Source organism: Centruroides sculpturatus, unplaced genomic scaffold (assembly GCF_000671375.1).
Source record: "Centruroides sculpturatus isolate CEXI.00-Female unplaced genomic scaffold, Cexi_2.0 scaffold3, whole genome shotgun sequence".
Lineage (NCBI taxonomy): Eukaryota > Metazoa > Arthropoda > Arachnida > Scorpiones > Buthidae > Centruroides > Centruroides sculpturatus.
In genome coordinates this window covers 1,472,442-1,496,300 of record NW_019384366.1, presented here as the reverse complement: position 1 = coordinate 1,496,300, position 23,859 = coordinate 1,472,442, and the positions used below count along the sequence as shown (strand labels likewise).

Sequence of the window (23,859 nt, the reverse complement as noted above, 5' to 3'; positions counted from 1 at the left end):
GAGGACACCCCTACTTAATAGACATTTTATCAATCCCCAGACCCTTCAAATAGGACATCTGTAATATTTACTTTATACTCCAAATAACAAATGCCATCATCTATAACCTACCTTATGAAAACATAAAGTTTCACCTTTAATATTCTAAAAGAATTAATTACATATGAAATATTTTAAAACTAAAACAAAGAATCAGTTCAAATACTCCTTCAGAGGACAAATGTTAACCACAGGCATCGAATAAAAACTGGCTTAAAATAGGAATAGGAGAGGAGGTCAGGTTGTAAAAAGCCAAACAGTATTCATTATCTGTTAGAGAAGACTAATCTGGTTAAGTTGTTAATTACCATTTATTCTCATACATACATGTTATTAAACTTCTGTTTTCTTTTTGGAATTAAGCTTACGTTACCAAGAAACCATAAACTTTTTTGAAGTTATTCCTTCATTTGACAAGAGTGGTCAAATGAAGGAATAACTTTAAAGTGGTCAACAAATCACCTTCCTAACACAATCTTTGAATTTTTACCAAATAGACACTGTTGTCTTAACCTTAAAACCATTTCTTTTTCAGTACAGTAGTAATGAAAAAAAAAATTGTTTTAAGGTTAAGATAAGTGTCTATTTGGTAAAAATTCAAAGATTGTGTTAGGAAGGTGATTTGTTGACTACTTTAAAGTGTAGGAAGATATTTAGTTTTCTTGCATTTATGATGTAATTTATGATCTTAACAGCTGTGTGGTGGCTAAAGTAATTTTTAATAAATAATTTATTGAAATGCTCAATAAATTACACGTTTTCAATAACTACAAATTAGACAAATCACTGTATCAATTTTTATTAGTCACTTAGATAATAAATGACATTATAAATGCAAGAATACTGAATCCCTTGAAGGGGCTAGCAAATTGCCTTCTTAACTTGACATTCAAACTCTCATTGCCTAAACTGGCCTTTGTATGATTTGTTCTCTAAACAATTTTATGCTTACTCATAACAATTAGAATAAAAATTCTTTTATCAGTTTTATTAAAGTAACTGTGCTATTGCTTTAAACAATGAATGAAATAGACTGTGAAAAGCAATTGTTGAGAAATGGCTGGAAAATCCAGAAAAACTAAGACATTTCATAGCAGAAAAGTTACAAATTTCCTGAAATATAGTGGAGTGTTAAATCAATATTGTAAGACATTGTCCATTTCTTGAAAGCCTGGTTCTAGTGGAAAATATGGTGCTCACAACTCAAGTAGAAGATAATCATAGTCATTTCCAAAAATCATAGTATGTCAGTGAAAGATGTTACAAAAAAATGAAACTAATCAAACAATAATTCAAAGGACTAAGCAGTGAACAAGTATGAATTCATATAAAAAACAAAAAATACTTAGTGACTGTAAAACAAAAGAAGATAATTAAAACTAGAGCACGAAAATTGTATTCTTTAATTGGCAAGAAGAATGCTTGTTTGGTTTTAGATAGAAAAACATATGTGAAGACTGGATAATAAAACAAGCTGGATAATAAAAAGGCTGGATAATAAAACGAGCCTAGAAGTGTTGAGAAGTCACTCAACACTTCCAGGCTCGTTTTATTATACAATGTTTGAAGAAGTTTTTCCAGAATCTCAAATATCAGTCAATGTCAAAAAGTTTGGCTTGAAATATCTGGTATGACCATCAATTAACAAGTGTGATTCAACCAGATCAGATTGAAAAGTTTTGTCATTTCTGACAAAAGAAAATATCAGTGCTAAAATTTATATTAATGAATCTTTACAAAAGTCTTTTTTCTTAAGAAATCATGATGGCCATACTTTGTTTTTGCTAGTTTTGGTAACAAAACACTATGCAAAATTTATAGTAAGTTAGTTGGAACAGAACAGAATCAATTTTGTACCTAGAGACATGAATCTACCAAACATACCACAATGCTGACTAATAGAAAGATCTTGGTCTCTTGTAAAAAATAAACTAAAAGAAAATAGAACAAACAGCAAAAGACATTAAAGATTTTTCTGTGAAGTGAAAAACAGTAGTCACAATGATTAAAGGAAATACTGCCAAAAATCTTATGAAGAGCTAGAAAACTACAAAAGGAATGGAGAAAAACTTAAGTTAATTATTAACTTATAACTATTTAAAGTCTTAAATATAAAATACATTTATATTTTAAAATACAAACTTTTAAATAAAAATAAAATCTTTCTGATTACATTACAAATAAAACAGTTTTTATCTTTTGTATTTTACAGATTTTTATCATTACAGTCCTTAATTCATGTTAAATGATATCAGTTGACAATATTTCAAATGGTAATGATTGATAAAATTGAACATTTATTGTCATCATTTTAATTATCTTAATTCAAATCATTTTAGTTTAATTAATTCCAATTGTGCTATTTAAAATGGCATCAACTAATATTTTTATTAAGGTTTAATCTTATTTTCAACAATATACTGTACATACCATAAGAACTTTTTAACCAATACAAAATCAATATTGTTGAGACCTTGTTCTATTTTTTTCTTCTTCTTGAGTTATCTTTCAAGTAAAGCCAAAACATTTGTTTTGTTAAAATTTTTTCATGTCAGTGTATTAGTTTAACTACTGTTTCAGTTTGTTTTCTTTTGATTCTTTTAATATTGAAAAGAAGTTCTGAATGATATTTAATTAAAATTGTATAAATATCACTTTTACATGAAAAAAAAATTATTTTCTTTTTACAATACTTTATATAATTCTAACAAAAACATTTTTTTAATTCTAGATAATACAGAATTTAGGAGAAGAATATATTATTAAACACACACCAGCAATGCATAAAGATAATACGTCACTAAGTCGAGGAGAAGCTCAAGTTATGTACATAAAAGAAGCTTCTGACAGTACAGCTCCTCATAATTTACATTTTTATAAAATGCATAGGAAAAAAACAAAAGCTGATTCAAATGTGTGGTTAGCTATTTGTGCCAAAGGAATTGAAATATATGAGGTATTAGTGATTTAATTTAATATTTATAAAAGCATTATTTTTTTGTTCAATTTTAACTTAATCCTGATATCTGTACAATTTATTTAATTCTAGTTAAATATTATTATGTAATTATTAAGGCTCATCAAAGATATAAAAAGCATTTAAAAGCATTTTTCATTTTTGATAGTGAATATCTTATACATTTTGGAATTATACATAGTAATAGAATTGAAATAACTGTTTGTATTTTGTAAAAAAGAATTAAAAGCATTTTTTTTTAATTTGGAGGAAAATGACAAAATGTAAACAGTGGCGTAGCATGGGTGTCAGCCCTCCTTATTTAGGTATCTCAATTTAAAAGACTAAAATTCAGTTTGGTCACAGAATAAGTAATGAAAAATTCCATGCTAGTGTTGTCACCTTTTTAAAATTGCCGACTCTGACCGCAGGTGAGGTTTGTTCAAAACAGAAGTTCCTGATGCATGCGTATATCATTTTGCAATGAAGAATAATTTGCAGTGCATGCCGGTTCTAAATCAGTTACAGTTAGTGACTAGGGAGACTTGGGTAGGAGTAATGCAAGTAATGTAGATGACATAGCCCTATTGGATATTGCAGATGTATATGAGCATGAATGAATCGTACAAGCAAAATAAAAAAAAAAAAAAGGTCAACAGGTTGCACAAGATATCCCCGGATGGCGAGTCAGGTGGTAACACTATTCCCCCTGCTATTCCGTGCTCATTTGAATCGGTCTGAATCATAGGTGCATGAAAATATGAAATAAGATGGTTCAAATTCTTACAAGATATTATTGTTATTTATTGTCAAATTTTTCTGCCCCCTAAAAGTGCCGCCCCCACATGCTACAGTACTGAATGTAAACCTTGTATCAAGTGACTGTTACATATGAAACCTTTAATGAAAGAAAGCTGAAATTGAAACCAAAATGAAAACTTCTTGTTTACTAGGGTATAAGTTTAGGCAAATTTGTGAGTTATAGATTGCTTCTTGCAATGCCTAAAATCAGAATATTTTCCTGTGACCAATTTCACAAGTTTCCAAATACAGGTTTGGTGGTTGAAAATTCAAAACTTCAAAATGTACTGCACATATTATGCTGTTTATGTATCATTTGAGAAGAAATTCATTGTGAAAAACCTATTTCTTATATGAAGTATATTAAAGCTAGAACTTATACACTACCACAGAAGTAACAGTCTTAAAAAATACTGTTACTTCTGTGGTAGTATATAAGGGATAAAGATGGACTCAAAAGTTAATTTGACTTTTTGTAAGTAGTCTAAACTTCAAATTATGAAGAAAAAGTAAGTTTTCTTAATAATTGATAGTGCTTTGTACTAGCAGAAGATTGAAGGTATTGACAAACTTCTATGGATTTTTGCTAATACTGTAGTAACAAACACTAATAATTGATTATTTTTTAATAGCAGTTTTATAGTTTTGTTTAATATTATGATAAGTTATTACGTCAGTTGTTACTTGAAAGCAACTTTTACTTTAGCTACACACAATAATTAAGATTTGGTAATTTATGACATTTGAATAATAATAATTTTTTATTTTTTATATATTAATGGATTTTTAAGATAAATGAATGAGTTTTATTATATAAAAATAATTTTGAATTTCAGGAAAATAATTTAGGATTAAAGAGCAAACTATCAACATTTTTATGGCCTGATATTGCAAAACTTTATTTTGAAGTAAGTAAATTTCAAATAATTTTATACATTTTTTTAAAAGATACTTATGTGAACCGCTGGGAAGGTCGGGAACCATCGACTCTCCTTTTCGGCTACAGGTCGTTAAACCTGCTCACTTGTCAAGATAGCTAAATTTCGAATGCGGTTCCAAAGGGTTGGGATTCTTTTTGTCAGGTCGAGTGGAGGAGGTGAGAGGGGTCGTCGACGAGGCGTAGGCGATATGCGAGTAAAAGGACACCATTTAACAATGGAAACAACGATTTATTAGAATAACGAAAAATAAAGATTACAAGATTTGCTAGCTCCTAACTCGTGGAGAGAGAGTTTACAATTATTTGTTCCACACCTCTAGTAGATTTCAAAGTAGGCACAGAGTTCGACGCACAAAGTAAAAATTCCTGGAGACTTAATCCTTTCAGACCGTAGACGTGAGACTCCCCCGAGGCGGGGGAAAGAAGTCGCTTTTATAGCTTTGAGCAGGGGAAATTAGTCAGGTGATCCCCTATTGTGTGAGGTAGAGTTGGTCCAGCAGGTGTGGAGGTTAAAGTTGTTCCTGGGACCAAAACAAAATGACGAATTCGGACTTTAACTATAAACTTTTTGTCTTGCAGAAGAGGAATGTCATTGTTCAAGGGTTGAATGTTTATATTAACGATGAAAGTTATAAGTTTCTATCGATATTTGATTCTTTTTTCCGACAATGTTATTTTAACGAGGAGGCGACAAATTTATTTCAAACACGTCAAAAATTTAGGGGGAAAATGAACAATTTTGGGCTTATTCTGAGGTCGAATCTCACACTTTAAATTTACTATTAATTTACAAACACAAATGACCAAATCATTTTTACCAAGCAAGTTTTTCATTTATTTGCTAAATTCTTCCATGGATGTGTTTTGGTTGACACCCTCATCAACATGGCATTCTCCAAGTTTAATCATAGTACAACTGTATTCCAGAACTCATTACCATTTGCCAACATATTCCTATTACCTTCAAAGATTTACATATAAACAGTTTTAATTTTAATTTTTTTAAAATGAATATAGAATCATCAAATAATTATCATAAAGACATAAACCTAAATATATTAGGAATTTCAAAATTATTAGAAATAAAAGTACTCAACATGATTTCAGTAGCTTAGCAAACAGATTTAATAGATAATATCCTCTCTTACAAATTTAAAACCACAACTATGCATTTGCTGACAGAAAATTTTTAATTACTAACGTTTTCAGCTTACTCCTATAGGCCATAATCAGGTTTCTTAAAACTGGTTTTAGGGCCCACTAGTGGCCAAGTGGTTCTGTTCCTTGAACACTGGGAGTTCAGTTGTGGCTTCACACCTCACTCAGACAGATTGGCCACATGGAGTTTTTCAAGTTTTCTCCATGTCTGTAACATCTGAATAGGGGCCAGTTACCCATAAAAAGTCCTCCCAGAAGGCATCTCCCTAGGCATATTGCCCAAGTGTTGCATTGCCATAACTGAACCAAACAATCATAAAACCATTTTTAGAAACTGTTCCACAAATAGAACATTCCATTTAAATTTTAACCTTTGAAGAATTCTGAACACAAATTTAAATTGAAATGAGTTAAATAGTAAATAACTTATGAAAAATTTAAGGTTAACAATAAATAAAAATAAACTAAAAATAAATAAGATATACAAGGTTAACAAAATACAAATAAATATGCGAATAAGAAAAATATATACAAAAAACTATGAGAGTATAACACAAAATCTAAATATTATAGGCAGACCAATAAATACGCGAATAAGAAAATAATATACAAAATANTTAAATTGAAATGAGTTAAATAGTAAATAACTTATGAAAAATTTAAGGTTAACAATAAATAAAAATAAACTAAAAATAAATAAGATATACAAGGTTAACAAAATACAAATAAATATGCGAATAAGAAAAATATATACAAAAAATTATGAGAGTATAACACAAAAGCTAAATGTGATTAAGGGAACACATAATTTAGGGGATTTTATGTCCAAATCTTTCAATGATGTATCGCCAGGCTAAAGGTAATGCATTTGCATCTCTTGCATTCAGGCACTTCTCTGTGATCTTGCTCCTTTAAATCTCTATTTTTTCCATATCCATAGCGATGATTGAGAATGTACCTTTTTAATGATGTTTGCTTCATCCCACTTTAAAACAGAGCCTTCCACCTGTGACATTGCCACTAAACTTGTTTTACTATGATCTTTTTCTACTTGTGTTCTGTGATGTTTCGTTTGAGGGCAATATATTATTGCAGACAGGAAACATATAAAACGAGTAAAAATACAAAATTTTTTTTTATTCATCAAACACAGGTTCTTTAAAATGATTCCAACTTACAGACTATTGGGTTCGTATACATACAATAATCGTCTACACAAACAAGTCTCTATTGTGGCAACCGACACACGACTTATAGCTAAACTTAACCTACTTACAAACTAAGGAAGGAGAAATAAAATATAGATAGGGATAGTAGTAAAATAAAGGAGAAAATACCCGGGAGTTTTCTGCCACGTGGTCTCGGATGATTCACCGTCTTGAAATTCTTAATGACTGCAGACCTTATTTTCTTTCCTCTTATGAATGTCTACGTTTCCTGAAGTTGTCTTGTGGTCTTCCCGCTTGCTGTTACTTGAACATGGGGAACTCTATTTTTTTTTAGAACTGTCCTACGTTTCTCTATAATTCAGCTGTCTTACAAGGTTTTGATACCTCTGATCTCTCACTATGCGATCAGGGTATGATCCTCCTTCAGTTTTCTATCGCAAGGTTTCTTACTCCTTGCTCGACCCCTCGGTCAGGACCACACTCGTTTTCGTCCTCTCTCGACGAAATCGCAGCCACTTCTCCTTTCTTTCACATCGCCTCCTCTCCAGGGGTTATTGCTCCTTTTGTCTTCTTGACATTGTTTCACAGAATCGGTGATGTCACCCGAAGGAATAGGGATTAAGGGAGAAAGTTCTAGAACAGTTAAGACAAAAGAACAGAGGAGATACTAAGCCTAACTAAAATGAACAAAAATATATATAAAACTATGGCCGACGGCCACAGTTTCTTGAGTCACAACTTGAGGTTTCTTTTTGTGACTCCAACATAATCTTTTTGGACCTCTAACTGTTGATTTTTATAAGGTATTATGTGTACTCCAGTCTGTTCTTCTTTCTTTAGTTTGTCTTTATCATTTCTCAGTAAGTTGTAAATATTAGGAGCTCTTGTAATCTATCCTCAAATTTTTGTAAGTTGCTAGCTTATTTATAATGCCTTCCAACTGTTTGTTGTACATGAATTTATTGATTCTATCAATGTTTTTTTGGAGATTTATCTTTATTTCCTTCATAACTCCTCATGAGCCCTTCTATAGAGGATGTTCTATACCGTAAAGTTGTAATAATTTCTAATTCTGTTAATTTCTCTTAAGCAGTCCTGTATATTGGAACAATACAAAAAGGCTCTTCTAATCAGTGCTCTAAATGCAGAAAGTTTATACTTGTAAAGGTTATTAGATCATGAGATGAGATGTACAGAGGGAGCATAAGTTGATTTGATATAAACATCACAATAAATACTTCCATTTTTAAACTGGATGTTAATGTCTAGGAAGTGCAGATAACTAGTGCTCTGTTGTTCAAGTTTTAGATTTAAACTGTGCCTATTGTTGTTAGCTACATTCAAAAACTCCTGAACCTTTCAGTTATTTCTTCAAATTATGAATGCATCATCTACATATCTTTTATAGAGTAAGATGTTTTCTGTGAAAAATCTGAGGAGATCTTTTTTTGGGGCTTATGTAGTACAAGTTTGCATATATGTCCTGAAATGGGACCTTTCTTTTGTTTATATGACTTGCCATTGAATTTAAAAAATGATTGATAGCAAAAACCAATGTGGCTAACTCATTCATTTCATTTGGGTAAGCAGATAACTCTGGTTTGTGTTGAATCATGAACTCAATAACTGCATTGAAATATGATTCCAATTTAATAGAAGGATACAAACTTTCAAGGTCCATTACTGTTCTTATTTCATCATCCATTAAATTCAAGCCTTCTAATTCTCTTACCACGTAAATGCTGTCCTCTAGTTTGTTGGAAATGTATTGGTGTAGGCATTTTTCGAGAATATATGTTGGTGCCTTGCACTTCTCTACTATAGGTCTGATTTCTTTGGTTACCTTGTGAGTTTTTGCAAAGGCAAAGATTCTTGGTATTTGGGGGCTGGGTTATGCGATCTTTTTAGGAAAGTTAAGAATGAAGCAAGTGATGTTTTTTTTTCTAGTTTTTCAACCTTTCTGTCTGTTATTGCTATGATTTTTTCTTAGACCATTTCACATTCTGTTTTTATAATGTAATCTTCCATAGCTTTGTTATGGAATTGTCTTTTCATAATTACCAGCTGTTTAGTCTTATCTGTTCTCATTAACATTAAATCATTTTTATGTAGTATGTTTCTTTTGCACTTCTTACATTTGTATTTCCCTTTTCTGTAGATTTATTATATATTTTTTGTTGAGCACCATTTTGTATCTAAAGTAATCTTTTTCAACTTCATTAAGATCTGAGCCCATTTCCATTTCAGCCATTGATGTTTGCTATGGGCCTGCATCATCAAAAACATAGTTGGGGCCTTTTTCTAACATTTTTTCTACCTCTTTTGGTACTTCAATTTGGTCCCAAAGAACAAATGGTGTTGCTTTACTTTTCTTTTCTTCTGGAACTTGTTTCTTCAAGATCCACTTCATTTTTTTCAAATTTTTTAGACTGCATTATACCCAGTTTTATAACTCTTCTGTTTATTTCTTTCAACTTTTCAGGATCTTGATGTATTTTCCTTTAAAATTCCATACTTCTTGGTTTTTGTAACTCTAATTGATTTACATAGGCACTCTTCGAATTCTTCTTATTAACAAAGAACAATCTTTCAGAAGATTAATCCTATATATGGATATTGGAAAAACCTCCTCTTTGCATCTTTGATGTATGTCATGCATAGAGCAGTGCCAAGATATTCTTAAGTATGTTGTTGATTACCTGGTGAATTTTTGCTATAAGGGTTTCAATATTTTGTGGATGATTTTCATATTCTACACTCTTCAAATGTCCCCCCAAACAAAGAAGATACACGCTGATAGATCAGAGGATCATGCAAGCTAGTCAATATTGCCTCTGTTAGATATGATTTGATTTGGGAAAGCTACTGTAAGGCAGTCATAGAGATTGTGATAATATGAACAGTATCCTGTTGAAACCAGGTAATCTGAGAATAACAAGCCATTTTATTTGTTAGGAAAGTTTTGATCATTTGCACATTTGGCTGATATTATAGTCATTACATTTCCTCTTTTCCCTTATTTTCAAAAAGGACAGGAACAATTATTCTGTAACATTACATTGCATATCAAACAGTTATTTTCTCACAGTGAAATGGTTTCATGTAATTCCAAGGATTTTGTGTGGATTCATATTTAAAATTTTGTTTATTCATGAAACACATAATTGAAAACAAATTTTATTAGAGATCCTCAAACTGTCAATAAATTGGTTGTCTTCATCTGTGAGATTTTTCATTTTTTCGGAGAATGTCCTGTAGTTGTATTGCTAAAATCTACATAATGTATGTTTGAATATATTTATTGATAAAAATATAAAATGATCATTTAAAACAAATATACAGTAATTAATCTTCACTTTTGCTAAATATCAACTTGATTTCTTTATAACAACAAAAACACAATTGATTTCTTTAATTGAGCCAGTCAAACTTGAGTAACAGGCATTAAAAAAAAACTGCTGCGTCACCCACGACATGCATTCAAAAGTTAACAAAAGTATACTATTCTTTTCTGTTACTAAGAGAAATATGTTTATTAATGCAATCAATAATATATTTCCAATCGATAATTAACTAACAATCACAATTAAAAGTACTATATGACATGTTAATATTAATTTTAGTTAAACTAGGGCATTTTCTTTTTACAAATTATCATCATCATCTGAGCTTTTTTGTTGAACTTGATCAGAAATATCAACAATGTCTTCATTTTTTTTTTAAATAAAAATATGTTATTAATCAAAAATATGTTCTAGTGGATCATGTTTGTTCAATTGAGGACTGAGTGATATTTTNACAAAAGATAAATAAAAAAAAACTGAATTAAATAAGTACAAATTTTTATCATTGTAATATTAAAAGTTTTATATTGTCATCATAGCAAAATTGTACAAAGGCTAGATAAATGATCAAAAATCTGTTATTCTAAGAGACCATTCAAGTATTACATGAGTAGTTTATGGAGAAGAGAGATTCGTTTGATTCTGGCAATTTCAGATGATAAGGGAGGAAGGTTAAATCTTTGATGTAAGATTATACCCAGGTTTATTTTTTTCCTCAGTCATCATAAAATTTATGGTGTATGGCTGCGATATTATTATAGCATTTCATTTAAATTAGATATTATTTGACACACATCCTAATAAAAGTTGTTGCCAGATTACTGTGATCTGGCAACAACTAAATTTTCTGAAAAATTTATTATTATTTAATATATTTAACAAATAAAGTTAGTTTCTCAAACCTAAATTTATTTATGGTTTAATATGGAGAAACCTCAACTTGGAAGCCCTCCTACAGAAGAGTACTGTGTGAAGCTTAATAAATGAAAAAATAAACAGGGAAAATATTAATCATGAATAGAGGGGTCCTTTATCAAATGCTTGTAAGAAAGCTCACTGACATGATAAGATACTTTAAGAGTATCAGAAACAGACAAACATTGTATGGAATTGTTTGAAGAAATTGGTGCAGACCTGGATTACCAAGCACTGCATAAAATTCAGGAATGAGATGTCTTGGCAATAATTCCTATTTATTTGCAAATGGTTTCAACTTCTGGCCTAGTGGCACAATTAGAGAGTAAACTTTGATTTCTAATGACTGGTGATGATGTAGAGATGAAAAAAGGACAAATTTTTGCTGATGTAATTCTTGAATGGCACCTAAAAGCTATTGTCAGATTTAAAAAATAATTTTATCTAACTAATACAGTACAAACAACCACTGGATTACATTGGGCTACTTTTCTGCAATTATATTTAATTAATTACTAAATAATTTGTCACCAGAGGGAGGTGTTAGGTGCTATCTCTTATTAAATTAATATGTATAATCCAGTGGTTGTTTGGTTTTACAAATTTATTGGGTTTTGAGAAGTTTATGTATAATACAATACAGTAAAACCTGTCTAAAACAGACCTTCTGCAAAATGGAAACTTATCTAAATAGGAAATTAATCTCAGAATGGAATGATTTACTCTATAAAATACTATTTCAAACCAGAAACCTGTCTAACACAGAAATGGAAGACTTTTTGGGTTACAATCATATAACATAACCTGAGTAAAACAGAATTTTTTAAAGTAACTAATTCAGCTTTGTTGTTTTAAAGATAACATATTTTCTAATAAATACAAATATAATTTTTTTTTACAGAAGAAAAAGTTTGAGATTCGTTCAGTTGGTTGTCCAGAAGAACGGAAATTTACTTATTATGCTAGTTCTGAAGACTTAGCTAAAAGCTTACTATGGTTATGTAGGATGACTCACCAATTTCATATGGTTACACAAACCCGTGTACAAGAATTAAAACAATTAGAATTAGAAGGTACGCTCTAATTTTTTCATAATATAAAATCAATAAATTTAAATATAACATTTGTATATTATAATTTTATTTATAATCAAAGATTATCATTTGTTGATATCATTCTATGTTATGTGCATAATGCTTTTTTTATAGTTTTTCTGTCTGTAAATCTGAAGAAAAATAGTCATTTCTCTTTTTCAAAACTTAGGTTAATAGACTTGTCATATCAAAGTATGTAATAAAACAAATTTTATATGAAGAAATCTAATTCCTGATAGTTAAAGTCATTTTGAAAGATAATAAATATAATAATAAATAGTGTGAACTAAGAAGTTTTTGTATATACACAAGTACAATGTCTTTACGATTAATTGTATAAGTAAAATTATTTGAACATTTAAAAATTCAAAATTTTATAAGTTGTAAATGTTGGAATTTCATTCAATTGATGCAAATAAAAAAATATCTTTACAATGCAAACAAAGCAGAAAAATAGTCATATATTAATTTTAATACAGAGTAAATTAATTGATTTTCACTCTCACTTCATTTAAAATTAGGAAATATATAGTTAGTGTAACCTTACTAATATTTTAAAAGATGAACCTATTACTAACATATTTTGTTTCAAGATAAATTTTGAAATTAATGCTTGTAAGTCATGCTAGCTATTTTGATCTTTAGTCAAAAAAATCTAATACATAATTTTAAAAAACTATGATAGAAATGAGTTAATGGAGTATCTATAACATATTACTAACTTAAAAAAAGTATTTAGCACTCTTCCTCTTTTTTATTTTAAAGTATTTAAATCTAGTAATAAAATCAACCATTAGAACTAAAAATTGTTTGATGAGTTCCATTAACCTTAGCCTTAAATTAACCATAAATTAAAATATTAATTTATGAAAATTTTGAGTCATGTTACAATTAATAAATCAGTTTAATAAATAAAATGCTTTAATTCTGAAATATATCATATTTTTAAATATAATAATATAATAGTTTCGAAAAACATTTTATAAGTTACTAAGTAAAATAGATATAGATATTTCCTACATATATATATATATATATAGGAAATAATAATTTATAATCAAATTACTATGCACCTGGATTTAAATAAATCACACTATACTAGCTTGTCTTAGTATATAATTTTAAAAATTAATAATGTATTTAAACATTAACAAAGTTCTTTGTTTATAAACCATAAACATTATTTCTAAATTCTATGCAATTATTGCTCATATTTAAAAGACTGAAAAATAAAAATTTTTTAAATGAATAATGAATTTATCATGTTAATGTTTCTGATGATAAATCAACAGTAAGATATTATGTTTAATTATGTAATTGCAACTAATTAATATTTTTAATTTAAAAATAATATATCTCTGTAATGCTAATTATTTTATTGAGTGAAAGAGTAATCTATTTGATTGCATATTTTATTATTTTAATGTTGAAAGTGGATTAAATTTAAATTATCACTCTAAAAATCATGTAAAGTATGCAAAATTTCTTTAAAATATAAAAATTCTCAATATATTTATTATGTATATATAGAATGTTAAATGAATGGTTTGAATTTTTCTGTTTTCTTTTTTACAGGGCATAAACCATATAGGGAATCTTATATATATAGTGATAGTCTTGATATGGCTTGGGAAAAACGACAGAGAGAACATCAAGATCAGTCTACATTACAGTGTTCTGTTTCTCGACTGAAAAAAATGAATACTACCAATAATAGTAATGAACAAAGGGTTTCAGTTATCAGTAGCACATCATCTAATACTACATCAGGAATTGTTTCTGATCGAATTCAAAGTTTTGATGAAAGTGAAGGTAATTGTTTTTTAAATTTTCTTACGTAAAAAATACTTTATAATCTATAAATTCCAAATTTTAGTTTTCAGTATGGTTGAGTTCTTAATTTTTTTAAAATTCATCAAAACTTTTGTCATATACATGACATTTCCATTTGTAAAAACAAAAGATAAATAAAAAAAAACTGAATTAAATAAGTACAAATTTTTATCATTGTAATATTAAAAGTTTTATATTGTCATCATAGCAAAATTGTACAAAGGCTAGATAAATGATCAAAAATCTGTTATTCTAAGAGACCATTCAAGTATTACATGAGTAGTTTATGGAGAAGAGAGATTCGTTTGATTCTGGCAATTTCAGATGATAAGGGAGGAAGGTTAAATCTTTGATGTAAGATTATACCCAGGTTTATTTTTTTCCTCAGTCATCATAAAATTTATGGTGTATGGCTGCGATATTATTATAGCATTTCATTTAAATTAGATATTATTTGACACACATCCTAATAAAAGTTGTTGCCAGATTACTGTGATCTGGCAACAACTAAATTTTCTGAAAAATTTATTATTATTTAATATATTTAACAAATAAANATCTAGTAATAAAATCAACCATTAGAACTAAAAATTGTTTGATGAGTTCCATTAACCTTAGCCTTAAATTAACCATAAATTAAAATATTAATTTATGAAAATTTTGAGTCATGTTACAATTAATAAATCAGTTTAATAAATAAAATGCTTTAATTCTGAAATATATCATATTTTTAAATATAATAATATAATAGTTTCGAAAAACATTTTATAAGTTACTAAGTAAAATAGATATAGATATTTCCTACATATATATATATATATATAGGAAATAATAATTTATAATCAAATTACTATGCACCTGGATTTAAATAAATCACACTATACTAGCTTGTCTTAGTATATAATTTTAAAAATTAATAATGTATTTAAACATTAACAAAGTTCTTTGTTTATAAACCATAAACATTATTTCTAAATTCTATGCAATTATTGCTCATATTTAAAAGACTGAAAAATAAAAATTTTTTAAATGAATAATGAATTTATCATGTTAATGTTTCTGATGATAAATCAACAGTAAGATATTATGTTTAATTATGTAATTGCAACTAATTAATATTTTTAATTTAAAAATAATATATCTCTGTAATGCTAATTATTTTATTGAGTGAAAGAGTAATCTATTTGATTGCATATTTTATTATTTTAATGTTGAAAGTGGATTAAATTTAAATTATCACTCTAAAAATCATGTAAAGTATGCAAAATTTCTTTAAAATATAAAAATTCTCAATATATTTATTATGTATATATAGAATGTTAAATGAATGGTTTGAATTTTTCTGTTTTCTTTTTTACAGGGCATAAACCATATAGGGAATCTTATATATATAGTGATAGTCTTGATATGGCTTGGGAAAAACGACAGAGAGAACATCAAGATCAGTCTACATTACAGTGTTCTGTTTCTCGACTGAAAAAAATGAATACTACCAATAATAGTAATGAACAAAGGGTTTCAGTTATCAGTAGCACATCATCTAATACTACATCAGGAATTGTTTCTGATCGAATTCAAAGTTTTGATGAAAGTGAAGGTAATTGTTTTTTAAATTTTCTTACGTAAAAAATACTTTATAATCTATAAATTCCAAATTTTAGTTTTCAGTATGGTTGAGTTCTTAATTTTTTTTAAATTCATCAAAACTTTTGTCATATACATGACATTTCCATTTGTAAAAACAAAAGATAAATAAAAAAAAACTGAATTAAATAAGTACAAATTTTTATCATTGTAATATTAAAAGTTTTATATTGTCATCATAGCAAAATTGTACAAAGGCTAGATAAATGATCAAAAATCTGTTATTCTAAGAGACCATTCAAGTATTACATGAGTAGTTTATGGAGAAGAGAGATTCGTTTGATTCTGGCAATTTCAGATGATAAGGGAGGGAGGTTAAATCTTTGATGTAAGATTATACCCAGGTTTATTTTTTTCCTCAGTCATCATAAAATTTATGGTGTATGGCTGCGATATTATTATAGCATTTCATTTAAATTAGATATTATTTGACACACATCCTAATAAAAGTTGTTGCCAGATTACTGTGATCTGGCAACAACTAAATTTTCTGAAAAATTTATTATTATTTAATATATTTAACAAATAAAGTTAGTTTCTCAAACCTAAATTTATTTATGGTTTAATATGGAGAAACCTCAACTTGGAAGCCCTCCTACAGAAGAGTACTGTGTGAAGCTTAATAAATGAAAAAATAAACAGGGAAAATATTAATCATGAATAGAGGGGTCCTTTATCAAATGCTTGTAAGAAAGCTCACTGACATGATAAGATACTTTAAGAGTATCAGAAACAGACAAACATTGTATGGAATTGTTTGAAGAAATTGGTGCAGACCTGGATTACCAAGCACTGCATAAAATTCAGGAATGAGATGTCTTGGCAATAATTCCTATTTATTTGCAAATGGTTTCAACTTCTGGCCTAGTGACACAATTAGAGAGTAAACTTTGATTTCTAATGACTGGTGATGATGTAGAGATGAAAAAAGGACAAATTTTTGCTGATGTAATTCTTGAATGGCACCTAAAAGCTATTGTCAGATTTAAAAAATAATTTTATCTAACTAATACAGTACAAACAACCACTGGATTACATTGGGCTACTTTTCTGCAATTATATTTAATTAATTACTAAATAATTTGTCACCAGAGGGAGGTGTTAGGTGCTATCTCTTATTAAATTAATATGTATAATCCAGTGGTTGTTTGGTTTTACAAATTTATTGGGTTTTGAGAAGTTTATGTATAATACAATACAGTAAAACCTGTCTAAAACAGACCTTCTGCAAAATGGAAACTTATCTAAATAGGAAATTAATCTCAGAATGGAATGATTTACTCTATAAAATACTATTTCAAACCAGAAACCTGTCTAACACAGAAATGGAAGACTTTTTGGGTTACAATCATATAACATAACCTGAGTAAAACAGAATTTTTTGATGTAACTTGTGGGTGTCTTTTCAGTGATGAAAGTTACAGTCTATCTTTCTTTTTCTTTGTTTATCAGTGATTCCCAAACTTTTTCGATCCACCGCCCTCTTTATTCCATAAAGTTATATCCAATGCCCCCTAACACATTTTCTCTTGTGTGAGAAAGGATTGGAAATATTCTTCTATGAATCTCACACTTTATGACCTTACCATACATTGTTCTCAACATCTGGAAACCATTAAATGCAATGTTTCCTCTTATCAGTTTAACAGAGGAAAGGGAATGGCTTTCAGTGACTCCAATTTTGCATTTGGTCATTTTCAATACCCTGCTTCCAGCACCCCCTAGATTTACTCATCGCCCACAAGGGGGTGTTATTGCCCACTTTGAGAAATGCTGGTTTAGATTATAGTTTCATTGTCTGAACAGTAGCTTTGACAATAATGTACTCTCAAATACAGTGGAACATCTTGCTTAACAAGTACTTTGCATAACAAGCAAAACAAATTGTAAAAAAAAAAAAAAATTAATGAGGGACATTTCACATAACAAGTGACGAGAAGAATGGAAGTCCCAGATTGTGTGCATGCTCCATCAGTCTTTGTTTAGCACTCATTCCACTAGCATCTTAGTGTCGCTTGTGATTACACATTTTTCCAAATTTGTGTTCACACATATTACATATAAACATCAACAACCATAGCCTGTTATATAATAAACACACCAAACGATATGCCAAATTCTTAAACTATGTGAAGGCTATAATTAAATATTAGAAATTCCATCAGTCTGTTTAGCACTCATTCCTCTAGCATCTTAGTGTCGCTTGTGATTACACATTTTTCCAAATTTGTGTTCACACATATTACATATAAAAATCAACAACCATAGCCTGTTATATAATAAACACACCAAACGATATGCCAAATTCTTAAACTATGTGAAGGCTATAATTAAATATTAGAAATTAATTAATTTGACTAGAGATAGGCAGTTATGCTGTCATCTCATATTAAATTTAATAATTATAAATAATTTTTAATTTAGACATTTCTAAAATTTAATCTGGAATTGGTCAATAAATTTAATACAAGATGGCAGCATAACTGCCTACCTCTAGTCAAATTAATTAATTTCTAATATTTAATTATAACTGTTACATAGCCCAATAATTTGGCATATTGTTTAGTGTGTTTATCAGACATATTAGCTGTGATTTTTTTTTTGTTTTCTGTAAATTGAATTTGCATTCCAGGTTGGTTCATTCCACGCTAGACAAAAAGATAAAGATGATTCATGCTCCTTAACAATGTATATTGTATAATTTTCTTTGAATAAACATTATATATAAAATAGTTGAATATTTTTTCTGCACGGAATGCATTATCATAGTTTACATTAATTTATATGGAAAAAATTGTTTCACATAATGAGTGTTTAGAATTATGAGTAAGATTGTGGAACAAATTATGCTTGTTAAGCGAGGTTCCACTGTAATTTTAATGTTTCTCCTTGACTCTCTAGAAGAAACTCATTCCTTAGCACTAATGACTATTTAAAAAATACAGTACAACTTTTTGATGAAATAATATATGCTTTTAATCTAATATAAACAAATAATTATAAAAGTAAAATTAATTAAATGTATTTTCATGTTTAATAAATAAAAGTTATCAAATTATTATGGTGAAATGTTTTAGCAATGTTCTACTCTCTCTTTATATTATCTCGACGAAAGAAGCAACCAATGCTACTTGGCAAAATTTTAAGGACTAGCCAAAATTCACTACCAAATTACTGATATAAGAAATAACAAATTTATTCTAAAAGCAGTTATTCCTACAGATGCTAAAGTAACTTTTAAATAAAAATTGAAGAATTCTATGTTAGTCTTATATAATAATGAATTTTAAGTGCTGATTAGTAAATGGCATCAAAAGAATTAGTAAGTGGCTTTTAAACATGTTTTCCTCTATGCACTATATATACACAATTTTGGTGTTTCAACATATTTGTTACGTTTTTCAACTTTTTCTCTTTTTCTGCATTAATAAAAACATAATTATTTATAAAATGGAAACCTGCCAAAATGGTAAATAGTACTATTGTGTTCTGTCTTATATAGGATTTATTTTTATACAATAGCGGGATTGCAGCCAAAGTTTTCATCTCTAAAACATGAACTTTGAACATTGGGTCCGCTATCTTGTAAGCAATGTTCGACGTTCATGTTTTTGAGATGAAAACTTCAACTGCAACCTCGCTAATATATTGGAAATTAATGAAATTATATGTATTCCCCCTTCTGCAACTGTACCAGCATTAACCACAAAAACATAACCATTTATTATGCAGTAATATTTATTATTCTAACGTTTTTGGTTTTCTTAATTGGCCTTCAGGTGATATTTGAATTTTACAATTTAAAAGGAATAAAGCTTCCACTTATTCTATAATGGTTTACAACTTTCCATTTTTTGGAATAAGATAAATTTGTCTTATTCCAAAAACATAATGTTGTAAGTATAATAAGTGGCAGCTTTACATACGATATACTTAACATACAATAGTTTTAAAATATCTGAAAATATTTTTAGTTTATGGTATCCACTGATTTTGTTTTTTAATAAAATTAAATACAGTAAGATCCTGCTTAATGCTGATTTGATATAACATGGTCTGCTTGACGTTTTAAAAAGTGCTCGAAATTTACGCTGATTCAAATTAATGTAGCAGTTGATTGATTCATATATAATATGATTATTCCCGAACATGAACCAATCAGCAAAAGGTGGCAATTCATTATAGCGCTGTACTTTCCTTAAATCTGTTTATTTCATGCAATTTTGGAAAAAATATAATATCATGGATGCCATGGGTAATATCGACTTCACTTGGCAAGAATTAACTGATAAATGCATAAACAGAGTGTGGAAGAAGTTATGGCTAGAAGTATCCAAGAATTTTCAACGAGAAGAGTCTATTGGGACTAGGAGATGTAGACAAGCAGGTTATTGAAGAGTTACTGCAGGTTTCTGGTGAGAGCCTTACCAACAATGACGTTCAGAAACTGACAGAACAAGGAATTCATGTAGAACTGGAAAATAGTGATTCCAAAAATGAAGAACGAAAAGAATTTCTATATGGATTTCCTTAGTAAAAGTTTGGTAAAGATCTTTGATCAAATTGTAGCAAATGATCCAGATTTTGAAAGGAGTGCAAAAGCAAAACTAGGCATTTTGGATGTGATCTTTTGCTACTGACATTTGCTTAAGGAAAGAAAAAAAGCAACAAATGAAACTATATGACTTTATTGCAAAAAACAATAATTTCAGAAGAGCCAGGACCTTCATCACAAAAAATGAACTTTACATTTCTGTGTGCATGTTTGTGTGTTATTTAACATACATTATTATGCAAATTAATATAAAAATAACTTAAAATTTTGGTCGCATGTTTCCGTTTCCCTATTTACTCTGGTTAAAATGACATCGATTAATGCTGTTTCGCTTAGTGCTTTGTCATCTAGGAGCACATTTCTCATGTTAAGCAGGGTCTTACTGTATATGAAAATATTCTTGACAAATATTGCAATTATATTGCACTCATTTTTTAAATATGAAGATAATTATTGTGTTTATACCATACATACTGATAAAAATAGAAAGCCTGCTTCAGATGCAAAAGTTATGGATTTCATTAATGACATTTTAACTGTTCTAAGGAAAAAATATTTTATTTAGAAATCTATAATTTTTGAATTAGATCCTGTTATAAAGATCTGAATAAATAGTTTGAACAATTGTTCTAATTTTGAAGTAATCCTTTTAATTTTTATGAATGCAAAGTTGCTAATAAAAACTGTCTGATGATGCTAAAATGACAGTACATGATAGCCTTTTAGTGTAGTAAGCTAGCTTTGAATGCTTACAGTATTTATTAGAAATTCTGCAAAATGTGAAAAATAAACCCAGCATATAGAGAAAAACAGAAAAGAAAAACAGAATACACCTATTTATACCAGGTGTATTCAATAGAGAGAGAGAAAATATTATTAAAACAGTACATTCTCCAACCATTGATATGAATGTGGAAAAAATAGTTATACACAAGAGCAAGATTAAAAACAGTGCCTGAAATCTAGAGATGCAAATGCATTACCTTCAGCTTGTAATTACACCATAAAAAAATATTACAACATAAAAACCTAAGTTATGTGTCCTCTACAATCAACTTTGGCTTTACTTTTATGTTAAACTTTCTTAATNGGTCGGAATCAACAAGAACCTTTCCTGTATATGTTCACAGAAAAAAATAAAGCACGTCTTATTTGTTTTATATACCCGTCTCTTTGTGAAATCAACCCTCACCACGTGCTTATTACCACAATATGAATGTGGAAAAAATAGTTATACACAAGAGCAAGATTAAAAAAACAGTGCCTGAAATCTAGAGATGCAAATGCATTACCTTCAGCTTATAATTACACCATAAAAAAAATATTACAACATAAAAACCTAAGTTATGTGTCCTCTACAATCAACTTTGGCTTTACTTTTATGTTAAACTTTCCTAATTTTTATTTCATATTTTTCATAATTTATTTATTTAATTTTTGTAATTTTAAATTTGTATTTAGAATACTTCAAATGTGAAAAATTTAAACTGAATATTCTATTTTCTCAAACTTATTTTAAAACCTGATTGACAGTCTGTGGCAGTAGGTTGAAAACGTTTGCTAATAAAGAACTTTCTCAGCAAATGCTCAGGTGTTGTAGTAGATTGTAATAAAAACTATTTTCATAAATATTTTGACAGACATGAAAAAGGAAACTATGTTCAAAATATCAGTTTTGAAAGTTTGAAATTAATGAATTAAATATTTTTAAAAATATACAATTTTTCAAAATATTAGTTATTATTATTTATTTATTTATAAATTATACATTGTTACAATTTGAATAATAATAATATCAATCATTTATATTTTAGATGATATAGAAATCGAAAATTTAACTCCACTTATATCTCATAATTTAAATGTAACATCTGTAAAAAATAGACAACTTGGAATGGAAAATAAAGATAATGGATCACAATGTAGCGAACGTAGTGAACATTCATCTTCAGTTGAATCAGGCATGGGTATGTAATATTTGGGAATTTATCATCATTAGTATATATTGAATACTAAAAATTATAAATTTGTGATGTACGATTAAGTAATTCAAATATTATTGATTTAAATCATAATTTTGATATATATGTATAACTTCAGATATTCAGTATATAAATTTGTCTTATTCCAAAAACATAATGTTGTAAGTATAATAAGTGGCAGCTTTACATACGATATACTTAACATACAATAGTTTTAAAATATCTGAAAATATTTTTAGTTTATGGTATCCACTGATTTTGTTTTTTAATAAAATTAAATACAGTAAGATCCTGCTTAATGCTGATTTGATATAACATGGTCTGCTTGACGTTTTAAAAAGTGCTCGAAATTTACGCTGATTCAAATTAATGTAGCAGTTGATTGATTCATATATAATATGATTATTCCCGAACATGAACCAATCAGCAAAAGGTGGCAATTCATTATAGCGCTGTACTTTCNTTCACATTATATATCCTATGTTCCATTCCAAAACCTGATGATAACTGCTAATTATGGTCAAAAACATATGTTGCAGTAGTAAACTTTAACCTTTTTGCTGAATTGCTGGTTTTTTGAAGTTATTTTTAACAAAATTTCTTTAATCACTTAACTTTCTTGATCTATCTCCTTGCTGCACATTTTCATAATTTAATAATAATTTTAGAATATTTTATCCCTGTGTGATTGAAGTTACTAAAAAAAAGTCAAATTTAGGCTTAGTATATCAAAAGAATATTTTATATTTATTATATAAATTTAACAAAAAATAAAGATAAATTTTAAGTTTTAAATTTTATTTTGGAAAATAGATAAAGTATGGTTTATAAAACTTCTATATAGGTCAATAAAATTTGAATATATATGTCAATAATATTATCTACTGAGTTTGCTGGAAGTGAATATTAGTAAAGAAAAATAAAAAATAATGTACTAGTGACAGAAATGAAATAATTAAGAAAAATACTGGACATAATCAGAATGGCAGGAATACAAAAATAAAGAGAGAAATTGGAATAGAGTGGATCCTGACAAAACCAAGAAAGATGACTAAACTAATTCAAACATATTACAAGAATAGACATTGAATCATTCTACAAGAAAGTGAAGGAATGAAGAGATAGACAGAAAATGAAATGGATGGGAATAATGAAATATGATATGAAAGAATAATAAGATTTGATGAACAAGATAAAATCTTAATTTTGTTCATTAAAAAACTTGAGCTCCCTAATAAACCCACACTAGAGCTCCCAAGGGTAATGCTATTCAAATCCATAAAAGGTTAATTATGATAGTCAAGAGTCACTAAAGTCAAGAGAACTTCTTGGCTTTAGTGCATTTGACAGTGATAAATAACACTATTCTCAATTTCACATGGTTATCTTTCTATGCAAGCACTAATTTATTTCTTGTGTTCGAATTTGA

General features: G+C 28.3%; 1 protein-coding gene across 1 annotated transcript in view; it reads left to right on the top strand.

Annotated features, from left to right (window-relative positions):
* The window catches only part of LOC111642588, a 103,917-nt gene that overhangs the window by 67,765 nt on the left and 12,293 nt on the right, over positions 1-23,859 (top strand). Inside the window, exons 7-12 of the mRNA XM_023388948.1 lie at positions 2,771-2,995; positions 4,633-4,704; positions 12,224-12,395; positions 13,992-14,233; positions 19,542-19,605; positions 22,263-22,415. Coding sequence (XP_023244716.1) covers positions 2,771-2,995; positions 4,633-4,704; positions 12,224-12,395; positions 13,992-14,233; positions 19,542-19,605; positions 22,263-22,415 — 928 coding nt within the window. The remainder of the gene's footprint in view (positions 1-2,770; positions 2,996-4,632; positions 4,705-12,223; positions 12,396-13,991; positions 14,234-19,541; positions 19,606-22,262; positions 22,416-23,859) is intronic.